Source organism: Aquarana catesbeiana, linkage group LG10 (assembly GCF_042186555.1).
Source record: "Aquarana catesbeiana isolate 2022-GZ linkage group LG10, ASM4218655v1, whole genome shotgun sequence".
Classification (NCBI taxonomy): domain Eukaryota; kingdom Metazoa; phylum Chordata; class Amphibia; order Anura; family Ranidae; genus Aquarana; species Aquarana catesbeiana.
This window is the reverse complement of record NC_133333.1, coordinates 254467291-254479842: the sequence shown is the minus strand read 5'-3', so window position 1 is coordinate 254479842 and position 12552 is coordinate 254467291. Positions and strand designations below refer to the sequence as shown.

The 12552-nt window shown below is 47.3% G+C and overlaps 1 protein-coding gene across 1 annotated transcript in view; it reads left to right on the top strand.

Annotated features, from left to right (window-relative positions):
- Positions 1 to 12552, top strand: part of LOC141111396 (uncharacterized) — an 82355-nt gene that overhangs the window by 34518 nt on the left and 35285 nt on the right. The window contains exons 8-9 of the mRNA XM_073603655.1: positions 6547 to 6589; positions 10240 to 10338. Coding sequence (XP_073459756.1) covers positions 6547 to 6589; positions 10240 to 10338 — 142 coding nt within the window. The remainder of the gene's footprint in view (positions 1 to 6546; positions 6590 to 10239; positions 10339 to 12552) is intronic.

Sequence of the window (12552 nt, the reverse complement as noted above, 5' to 3'; positions counted from 1 at the left end):
GCAGCTATAACAGCTTCAACTTTTCTGGGAAGACCGTCCACAAGGTTTAGGAGTGTGTTTATGGGAATGTTTGACCATTCTTCCAGAAGAGCATTTGTGAGGTCAGGCACTGATGTTGGACGAGAAGGCCTGGCTAGCAGTTTCCGCTCTAATTCACCCCAAAGGTGTTCTATGAGGTTGCAGGCCAGTCAAGTTCCTCCACCCCAAACTCGCTCATCCATGTCTTTATGGACCTTGCTTTGTGCACTGGTGGGCAGTCATGTTGGAAAAGGAAGGGGACATCCCCAAACTGTTCCCACAAAGTTGGAAGCATGAAATTGTCCAAAATGTCTTGGTATGCTGACGCCTTAAGAGTTCCCTTCACTGGAATTAAGGGGCCAAGTCCAACCCCTGAAAAACAACCCCACACCATAATCCCCCCTCCACCAAATGATTTGGACCAGTGCACAAAGCAAGGTCCATAAAGACATGGATGAGCAAGTTTGGGGTGGAGGAACTTGACTGACCTGCACAGAGTCCTGACCTCAACCCCAATACTTTTGACAATATAGCGTATGCCTCCAGATTAAACCGAATCTCACCTGCAATCTGTAAAGGAACATTTCTGAGCACAATGCTGGGTCCTAATCCCAGGACCACAATGTCACTGACAGCGTTGGTCTCATCTTATTGATCAGGAGCTATGCTGATGCTCGTAGTTCTGGATCGTTTGATCGTATGACAGCAAATCACGGTGATTTAGACCTGCATTAAAATCTCCCTTGCCCCTGAAGCCCAATCCGCATTCGGATCCCTCAACCCAATAGAACACCTTTGGGATGAATTAGAGCGGAGACTGTGAGACAGGCCTTCTCCTCCAACATCAGTCCCTGACCTCCTAAACCTTGTGGACGGCCTTCCCAGAAGAGTTGAATCTGTTATAGCTGCAAAGGGCGGAGCCAACTCAATATTGAACCCTACGGACTAAGACTGGGATGTCATTAAAGTTCATGTGCGTGTAAAGGCAGGCGTCCCAATACTTTTGGTAATGTAGTGTATTCGGTCATTATTAACATTTTTTTTTTTCAGATTAGAATTTATGTATTTGGAGAACTGAGTTAGTTAGGAAAAGAAGCAATTTTCGGTCAGATAAAGCCAGACTCCAAATGTAGATTGATTCTAGCTAGCTTTGAGATGGCCGTTTGCAGCTCTTACAGAATCACCATAATAGGGAATGTTTTAACCATATATTTACGATCAACTCAACCCAAAGGCCTTTGGCTATCAGTCTTCTTCTTGCCAGATTTTACAGAGTCTTGCTTATGATTGCCATTGGCAATTTAATGACAGCTTATTATAACTATGCTGTGCAGACCGGCTAAACCACGTTCAGATAACCCTCGTCCTGCCCAAGATGTCTCAGAGGAATTTGTGATACTCCTAAAAGTTTTTTGATCTTCTGCTAAGAAAGTTCAGTGGAATTTATTATAACCTGTGTGAGTGTAAAACTGAACTATTCAAACTTATGGTTTGGTTCCTGAATTAAAGAACTTTGAAAAAAAAAAAAAACAGGGGAGACACCTTGTTCAGTATGACTCCCCATCTTTCTATCAGTTTGGGATTCCTCAGAAGTCATTATTGTCACAGACACAATGAAAGGGGTACCTAAAATGTACTCTGGGGAGGTTATTGTCATGGTCAGGGGTCAATCTTGGAGACCAGTAGCTATAGCAGTAGAGAGGCTCCCACCGACCAGCAGGATAGGTATACAAGCAGATCACCCTGGAGCAGGGGCATTGCTAGGTCTACAAAAGATCTGGGGCTAGAGCCCATAGCACCGTAGTAAAGAAAGTTGGGCGGGCATACTCATGTATATAATATATTTGTGTGTGTGTGCGTATATCCCCAGAGAGCCCCCCTTACATTAGTGTCCCCAGAGAGCCTCCCCCTTAAATCTGGGTCTCCAGAGAGCCTCCCCCTTAAATCAGGGTCCCCAGAGAGCCTCCCCCTTAAATCAGGGTCCCCAGAGAGCCTCCCCCTTAAATCAGGGTCCCCAGAGAGCCTCCCCCTTAAATCAGGGTCCCCAGAGAGTCTCCCACTTAAATCAGGGTCCCCAGAGAGCATCCCCCCTGCATCAGGATCCCCAGAGAGCCTCCCCCTTAAATCAGGGTCCCTAGAGAGCCTCCCCCTTAAATCAGGGTCCCCAGAGAGTCTCCCACTTAAATCAGGGTCCCCAGAGAGCATCCCCCCTGCATCAGGATCCCCAGAGAGCCTCCCCCTTAAATCAGGGTCCCTAGAGAGCCTCCCCCTTAAATCAGGGTCCCCAGAGAGTCTCCCACTTAAATCAGGGTCCCCAGAGAGCATCCCCCCTGCATCAGGATCCCCAGAGAGCCTCCCCCTTAAATCAGGGTCCCCAGAGAGCCTCCCTCTTAAATCAGGGTCCCCAGAGAGCCTCCCCCTTAAATCAGGGTCCCAGAGAGCCCCCCCCTTAAATCAGGGTCCCCAGAGAGCCTCCCCCTTAAATCAGGGTCCCCAGAGAGCCTCCCCCTTAAATCAGGGTCCCCAGAGAGCCCCCCTTACATCAGGGTCCCAGAGAGCCCCCCCTTAAATCAGGGTCCCCAGAGAGCCTCCCCCTTAAATCAGGGTCCCCAGAGAGCCTCCCCCTTAAATCAGGGTCCCCAGAGAGCCTCCCCCTTAAATCAGGGTCCCAGAGAGCCCCCCCCCTTAAATCAGGGTCCCCGGAGAGCCTCCCCCTTAAATCAGGGTCTCTAGAGAGCCTCCCCCTTAAATCAGGGTCCCCAGAGAGTCTCCCACAAATCAGGGTCCCCAGAGAGCATCCCCCCTGCATCAGGATCCCCAGAGAGCCCCCCACTTACATCAGGGTCCCCAGAGAGCCTCCCCTCCCCTTGGGGACCCCTTGAGAGACTCTGGGCTATTGGCCCCAGATTCAGGGCTATAGCCCCAAAAGCCACCCCCTAGCAACGCCACTGCCCTGAAGGATGACGTGGGCTCACCCAAGGTGTCCCGGTATTCACCAGATCTCCTGCTGGTAGAAATGGGTTTTGCTGCGTGTTGGGACCAGGCCACCTTCCTCAGGATCACCCCACCAGGAGGTGACCAAGCCGGGGTCCAGTAGCAGATATAGCAGAAGCGTAGTCAGTAAACAAGCCAAAGGTTGGTAACAAGTGGTTGCAGGTTGGGATCAAGCAGAAGTGTAGTCGAGGAACAAGCCAAAGGTTGGTAACGAGTGGTAGTGTAGCTAAGGACAGCTGCAGGTAGGCAAAGGAGCAAGATATCGGCTGGAAAACAGGAAGTGAAAAGGCGTGGCTTAAATAGAATGCTCACGGGAGGAGCAAAGAGTTCACGCAGGCGTTGCTCCTAGGATTCAATGCCCTCTTAAAGCAGCAGGTGGGGTGGTCCAACTCAGGGCTGCTGTTAGAAATCATAGGGACCTGTACAGCTTACCAGACAGGGCCCCCCCATACCTGAAATTATCAAATGCCCTCTGAAGAGCAAAGAGTTCACCAGAAACAAGAGACAAGGCAATGAATCACACAGGACGCTGTCTAACATCTCAGGTAGCTCAGCAAGGAGATTTTGGGTTCAAATCTACTACCAAGTTAGCCAGTGAAGTCATGACCTGCGTACTTGATGATGGGTCAGTGACTGTCTAGGTAATGAAGCCCAAGCTTGTACCTTTTAGAACAAGGCACAGTGCCCATGTTTCTGCAGTTGGCATTTACTGATCATCGTTACCCAAACCGAACCGCCACTATCTGAACAACAGGGTGGAGAATCCGACAGATGTTCTAACCCTTTGCTACTCCACCCTAAACTAGAAATTAAAGATTTGGCTTGAGTTATGCTTTAAATTGACATCTATTGTAGAAAGAAAAGTACCCCAAACCAACCGAGCCATGATTCTTCATGCACCTATGAGGAACCTGTGATGTGCTATGAGTTGAGGTCATAAATAGGCTTTTTGGAAAGAATCCTAATTACTCCTCTACAATGGTCCCCTCACCCTTTGCTCGACAAAAGGATTCAGACTCTTAAACAGAATTTGATCCATTAATATTAAAAGTAGACAAACAAGGTCGGGGCCATTTGACTTGAAGGAGTCTCAGAACAGATGGATGTTCTCTGTAATGGGCGATACTAATAAATGTATCTTGGACTCTTTGAAGTTGAAGGGCTCCATCCTTGTTTGTCCACTTTTCAGAAATAGGTTCTTGCCTAATAAGTCATTTTTCTAAAAATCAAAGTACAAAATGTGGTAATTCAACCAGTCTGCAGTCTTCTGTCATTGTCCTCACAGTTGCACTTCCCTATTGGAGGAGAACAGCTGGGGGAATCCATAGTGGAGAAGGATTTCTGGGGGGGTTTGGTAGATCATAAGCTCAATAATAACATGCAATGCCAAGCTGCGGCTTCCATAGCGAGCAAAGTCCTTTCTTGTATAAGAGCAGGGGCGGCCCGTCCATTGTGGGCGCACGAGTGCGGGCCCCCCTATTCACCACTGCTTCCCTCTCCTATCCATGCGCCCGGCTTCTTTCAGGATGCCGGGCGCATGAATACCTATGGCGGGGGTGGACGGAGGTGTGTTTTTTAAAGCGCCTGATTAGAGCCAGAGGCTCTAATCGGCTTCAAAATAGGTTGGGCTCGGGGTGCGTCTGGAGCCCACCCAGGTGTGTTGCAACAGCGAATGAATATTCACTGTTGCAACACTGATCCTCCTCCCGGCTAATCGGGAAGCAGGTCTGATATTCGTCACCTGATTGGCTGAAAGGACAGGCGATCCTATTGGACGCCTAGGAGGAGGGGAGGAGACGCACGGCGGAAACGAGGAGGTGAAGACACAGAAGCTGCTGCATGCTGCACGGATGCCCGATGTGCTCGATCCCCGCCACTGTCCAATGTGCTCGATCCCCGCCACTGTCCAATGTGCTCGATCCCCGCCACTGTCCAGTGTGCTCGATCCCCTCCACTGTCCAGTGTGCTCGATCCCCGCCACTGTCCAGTGTGCTCGATCCCCGCCACTGTCCAGTGTGCTCGATCCCTGCCACTGCCCGATGATCCCTGCCGCTGCCCAATGTGCCCGCCGATGTCCGATCCCCACCGTTGCCCGATGTGCCCGCCGCCTAGATGGGGTAAGTGCCAGTGGACCGGCAGACAGCAAGGGTGGGGGTTTGAGGCTCCGCGGGCTGGGGTGTGGTTGCTTGCTGCCCCTCCAAACAAAAACCACCGTCTGCCACTGTATAAGAGAGGTATGGACTCCAGAGAGAGAGAGATATCATCTGTGCAAATCATTAGTAAGATCTCATCTTCAGTTTTGGGCTCCAGTTCTCAAAAATTATATCGGGGAACTGGAGAAAGTGCAGCGAAGGGCAACCAAACTGATGAGAGGCATGGAGGAGATCAGCTATGAGGAAAGATTAGAGGAACTGAAATTATTCTCTCTTGAGGAGAGGAGAATAAGGAGGGATATGATCAACATGTACAAATACATAAGGGGGGATATGATCTCCATGTATAAATACATAAGGGGGGATATGATCACCATGTATACATACATAAGGGGGCTATGATCACCATGTATACATACATAAGGGGGATATGATGTCCATGTATAAATACATAAGGGGGATATGATCACCATATATAAATACATAAGGGGGATATGATCTCCATGTATAAATACATAAGGGGGATATGATGTCCATGTATAAATACATAAGGGGGGATATGATCACCATGTATAAATACATAAGGGGGGATATGATCTCCATGTATAAATACATAAGGGGGATATGATCACCATGTATAAATACATAAGGGGGGATATGATCTCCATGTATAAATACATAAGGGGGGATATGATCTCCATGTATAAATACATAAGGGGGGATATGATCACCATGTATAAATACATAAGGGGGGATATGATCACCATGTATAAATACATAAGGGGGGATATGATCTCCATGTATAAATACATAAGGGGGGATATGATCTCCATGTATAAATACATAAGGGGGGATATGATCTCCATGTATAAATACATAAGGGGGGATATGATCACCATGTATAAATACATAAGGGGGGATATGATCACCATGTATAAATACATAAGGGGTATATGATCACCATATATAAATACATAAGGGGGATATGATCACCATGTATAAATACATAAGGGGGATATGATCACCATGTATAAATACATAAGGGGGATATGATCTCCATGTATAAATACATAAGGGGGGATATGATCACCATGTATAAATACATAAGGGGGGATATGATCTCCATGTATAAATACATAAGGGGGGATATGATCACCATGTATAAATACATAAGGGAGGATATGATCTCCATGTATAAATACATAAGGGGGGATATGATCTCCATGTATAAATACATAAGGGGGGATATGATCACCATATATAACGACATAAGGGGGGGATGGTCAGGTGTCCACAAATTCTATGTAATGGTCATGAAAGTTTTTTTAAAAAGTACAATACTCTTATGCATTCCTTTCATATATTATGTGTTTGATTACAGGAGTGCACTGGGGGTAACCTACCTATCAACTCTTCAAACACAAGTAAGTCCTGACTACCTCTGTTTGTATGAAATCTGTTTTGTAACATCAATTCCATGTAATCCCGATGATGATACGTTGGATTTGTTTCCTTTGGTTATGGTGCTGTACCCGGATACATTAGAGGGTGCACAACTGTTACATCATATTATAATTTTTATATTCCAATTGATATAAATAAAGTGTCAAAATGTAACTGTACCCAGTAACTGTATTGTAAAAGACTTGGGGCACCTAATGCGACGCTTGAACCCAAATTGCGGTGGATTGTTCAAATTGCATTAACAGTGGGAGGGGCTTTAAGAGGCGCGGTCACATAAATCCCAAGCCTCCATGTACCCATATAATATGCTTTTGTTGCTGTTCCACTAGTGAGAGTTTCACAGACATGCATAAACCTCAGCACCTTCATTTTTTAATGAACAACTTGCAATAAATAAATGCTTTTCTGCAGACAGAGGTAAAATTAGAACTTCATTAAAATAGTCAAGGACTCGGATCACTCCCCTCTAGTTCTCAGCATGACTCCCACCCAGTCCTCTAAGCGATATACCTGGAGAGTCAAAAAAGTCAGGAACTGGTTATTAGCCCGCACCTGCTGGGCGCAGGAGTATGCAAAGCAAAGAGTACAGGGGTCAGGTGTACATAACACACAGAGTGCGGGGGTCAGGTGTACACAACACACCGAGTGCAGGGGTCAGGTGTACATAACACACAGAGTGCAGGGGTCAGGTGTACACAACACACAGAGTGCAGGGGTCAGGTGTACACAACACACAGTGCAGGGGTCAGGTGTACATAACACACCGAGTGCAGGGGTCAGGTGTACATAACACAGAGTGCAGGGGTCAGGTGTACATAACACACAGAGTGCAGGGGTCAGGTGTACATAACACAGAGTGCAGGGGTCAGGTGTACACAACACACAGAGTGCAGGGGTCAGGTGTACATAACACACAGAGTGCAGGGGTCAGGAGTACTCAGTGCACAAAATGCAGGGGTTAGGCATGTGTAACCTTCAAGGGCCAGGTGTGTATAATGCACAGTTCAGTGGTCAGGAGCACAAAATGAAGAGAGTCCAGGAGCCAGCAAGCAATATGTTCCTTCACTTTCCCCTCTCAGCTACAACCCCTCCCCCTCAAAAAAAAAAAAAAAAACACAAATCTACATGCTCTGGACCCCCAAGCACAAATTCCCCCTGCAAGCCAAATTTCTTCCCAAACAAAAATGCAAAATCACCCACTTCCTCCAAGTACCCCCCTAATTCCACCAACGAGCACAACAAATTACCTCCCTCCTCAAATTCCTCCTCCCAGCACAAATTCCCTTCCTCCTGATCACAAATACCCTGGCCAAAACAACCCCTCTCGAAATAAATTCCCTCCCCCACACCCAAATACTCCTTCAACACAACATCCTCTCCCCTACCTCCCCCAAATCCCTTCTCCAAGCATAAATTCCTTCCTCAGAGATCATCCCCCCCCCCCCCCAAAAAAAATCCATCTTCCAAGAACACCCCCCAGTACCCCTCAGCACTATTCCTCGCCTTCCTCACCCCCCCTCCACTACCCCCCATACCCCTCCCAGCACAAAATCCTTAAAAAACTATGGAGATGCGAGCATGTAAAAGCCATGTATCATTCTTTCCATGTCCTTGGTAGGCTGGCCTATGAGGCTGCCATGTTCCTGGTAGGTTGGCCTATGAGGTTGCCATGTCCCTGGTAGGCTGACTTATGAGGTTGCTACAGTATCTTACAAAAGTAAGTACACCCCTCACGTTTTTGTAAATCTTTTCTTCTATCTTTTCATGTGACAACACTGAAGAAATGACACTTGTCTACAATGTAAAGTAGTGAGTGTACAGCTTGTATAACAGTGTAAATTTGCTGTCCCCTCAAAATAACTCAACACACAGCCATTAATGTCTAAACCGCTGGCAACAAAAGTCAGTACACCCCTAAGTGAAAATGTCCAAATTGGGCCCAAAGTGTCAATATTTTGTGCGGCCGCCATTATTTTCCAGCACTGCCTTAACCCTCTTGGGCATGGAGGTCACCAGAGCTTCACAGGTTGTCACTGGAGTCCTCTTCCCCTCCTCCATGACGACATCATGGAGCTGGTGGATGTTAGAGACCTTGCGCTCCTCCACCTTCTGTTTGAGGATGTCCCACAGATGATCAATAGGGTTTAGGTCTGGAGACATGATTGGCCAGTCCATCACCTTTACCCTCAGCTTCTTTAGCAAGTCAGTGGTTGTCTTGGAGGTGTGTTTGGGGTCGTTATGTTGGAATACTGCCCTGCGGCCCAGTCTCTGAAGGGAGGGGATCATGCTCTGCTTCAGTATATCACAGTACATGTTGGCATTCATGGTTCCCTCAATGATCTGTAGCCCCCCAGTGCCGGCAGCACTCATGCAGCCCCAGACCATGACACTCCCACCACCATGTTTGTCTGTAGACAAGACACACTTGTCTTTGTCCTCCTCACCTGGTTGTCATGTCCCTGGTAGGCTGGCCTATGAGGCTGCCCTGTCCCTGGTAGGCTGGCCTATGAGTTTGCCCTGTTCCTGGTAGGGCTGGCCTATGAGGTTGCCCTGTCCCTGGTAGGCTGGCCTATGAGGCTGCCCTGTCCCTGGTAGGCTGGCCTATGAGTTTGCCCTGTCCCTGGTAGGGCTGGCCTATGAGGTTGCCCTGTCCCTGGTAGGCTGGCCTATGAGGATGCCCTGTCCCTGGTAGGCTGCCTATGAGTTTGCCCTGTCCCTGGTAGGGCTGGCCTATGAGGTTGCCCTGTCCCTGGTAGGCTGCCTATGAGGATGCCCTGTCCCTGGTAGGCTGCCTATGAGTTTGCCCTGTCCCTGGTAGGGCTGGCCTATGAGGTTGCCCTGTCCCTGGTAGGCTGGCCTATGAGGATGCCCTGTCCCTGGTAGGCTGGCCTATGAGAATGCCCTGTCCCTGGTAGGGCTGGCCTATGAGGTTGTCCTGTCCCTGGTAGGCTGCCTATGAGGTTGCCCTGTCCCTGGTAGGCTGGCCTATGAGGTTGTCCTGTCCCTGGTAGGCTGGCCTATGAGGTTGCCATGACCCAGGCAGGGTGTCACTCAGGTTGCCTCATGTTTTTTGACAGTGACCTTGGCAGAATGTCCCATTAGCTTGCCAGTGTCTCTGAAAGACATATATAAATGTCATATACACTTAAATGCACACACACCTTGTATATATTACTACCCTGATTGGTTAGTATTTTGAGCCACAGGTCACGGCTGATCACTGAGATCTGTGGGGTCTCCTCTGTGCACAGGGGGGATCTGAGTTGGTTCATACCAAAGATATGGGTATGGTGGAGGGGGGTAAATGAGGCGGGGGGGGGGGGGGGGTAGCATGACAATTTCTAGACTGAGTAAGCTAGCAAAAGAGACAATTGGGGGGGGGGGGGGGGGGTTGTAATATTGTCCAATGTGATTGGCTCAGTGCTGTCATATGGAGGCATTCATGTATATAATGTTAGTACTGTATATACTGTATGTAGGTCACTAATACTTTAATACTAAACAATTGTTCTCAGTTTTCTGTTGCTGCCAACACCAGAATATCAATCAATATTTAAATCATGTAATATATCCCAGATAATCAGTTGTCTTCCCTTTTCTGTATCTTCAGCATCTGTAATCTGTGCAAATGAGACGTGCGCCGGTGATGAGTACTGTGATAGCAGCGGCACCGCCTGCCAGTGTAATTCCACCATCTACCCCTATACAGGTATAGTGTGCTAGAATCCAATGGTCATCAATAAGGCTCAACGACACTTCACCTTCCTACATACTCTACAGGATATGAATGGTTGTATAATAAGCACAAATCCAACATCTTAAACACATTATAATATACACTATATGACCAAAAGTATTGGGACGCCTGCCTTTACACACACATGAACTTTAATGACATCCCAGTCTTAGTCCGTAGGGTTCAATATTGAGTTGGCTCCGCCCTTTACAGCTATAACAGCTTCAACTCTTCTGGGAAGGCCGTCCACAAGGTTTAGGAGGGTGTCTGTGGGAATGTTTGACCGTTCTTCCAGAAGAGCATTTGTGAGGTCAGGTACTGATGTTGGACGAGAAGGCCTGGCTCCTTCCGTTGCTGGGAGGACCTCATATGATGTCCTCCCGTGATCGCGCTTCTCGCGCGCCACCCCTGTGGCGTGCATCCGCAGGCATCTGTGATCGCTGTGTCCTTGGAACACAGATGGTGGTTAAGAGCCAATCACTGAGCTGATCACAGTGTACACTGGATTTGCAGGTTATCGGCAATCCCTCAAGTCATGCATGATAGCGCATGAGGAGAGGGGAGCCAATAGTGTGCAAATCCAAACTTCTACACCGATAACCAGGGCACTGATCAACAGTGCAGTCCCAACAGTGCTGCCAACTAGTGCCAATCAGTGCTACCTATCATTGCAGCCCCATCAGTGCCACTTAAAGCGGGGTTCCACCCAAATTTTGAACAATATCTGTATGTATTCTCTTCCTTGCCTAGATGCTGACATGCCGTTTAAAAAAATTTAAATCGCCGTAATTACCTTTTATTTTTCTGTTCTTCTTTGCACTTCCTGGTTCTCCTCCCGTGGGAGTAGGCGTGTTTCTAGCCTCTCCCAGACTCCTGGGAGCTAGTCTCAGGCTTCCCAGGATGCCACTGAGCATGTGCGGGAAGGAGCGGTGAATGCTGGGAGCACAGCATTCACCACATCCAGGAAATAAATGCTTGTGGGCTTCAAATGCCCACAATGAAGATGGAAACCGCCTGCAGTGAATAATATAAGTTATTCTTTCCGACAAAATCTGACACAGGCAGACATATTACACACAATATGTGAGTATGTAATGCTGAGAAGAAAAGTTTGTGAATGAACTAAAAAAAAAAAAAAAACGATAGATAGGTGGACCCCCCGCTTTAATCAGAGCCCATCAGTGCAGCATCATCAGCGCACATTAGTGAAGGAGAAAAAATACTCATTTACAAAATGTTATAACAGAAACTAAGAAAACTTTTTTCATATTTTTTTTTTTCTGTCTTTTTTCTTTTGTTTAGAAAAAAAAATAATCCCCCCCCCCCCCAGTGGTGATTAAATACCACCAAAAGAAAGCTCTGCCTGTCTAAAAAAAAAAAAAAGATGAAATGTCAAATAGGTTCCAGTGTTGTATGACCGCGTAATTGTCATTCAAAGTGTGACGGCTGTGAAAGCTGAATATTGGCCTGGGCAGGAAGGGGGTGAAAGTGCCCAGGACTGAAGGGGTTACTCACCACTGGGGTTTTTTTTTTTTTGCTAAACAAATGAAAAAAGACCGAAAATTTGGAAAAAAAAAAACAAAAGTTTTTCTTTGTTTTAGTTATAAAACTTTCTAAATAAGTAATTATTCTCCTTCACTGATGTGCGCTGATGAGGCTGCACTGATAGATGGTATTGATGAGGAAGCATTAATATACAGCACTAATGGGCACTGATAGGCGGTACTAATGGGCACTGATAGGCTGTATTGATGAGGAGGCACCAATATACAGCACTAATGGGCACTGATAGGTGGTATTGATGAGGAGGCACCAATATACAGCACTAATGGGCACTGATAGGCAGTAGAGATGAGGAGGCACCAATATACAGCACTAATGGGCACTGATAGGTGGTATTGATGAGGAGGCACCAATATACAGCACTAATGGGCACTGATAGGTGGTATTGATGAGGAGGCACCAATATACAGCACTAATGGGCACTGATAGGCGGTATTGATGAGGAGGCACCAATATACAGCACTAATGGGCACTGATAGGCGGTATTGAGAGAAGGCACCAATATACAGCACTAATGGGCACTGATAGGCAGTAGAGATGAGGAGGCACCAATATACAGCACTAATGGGAACTGATAGGTGGTATTGATGAGGAGGCACCAATATACAGCACTAATGGGCACTG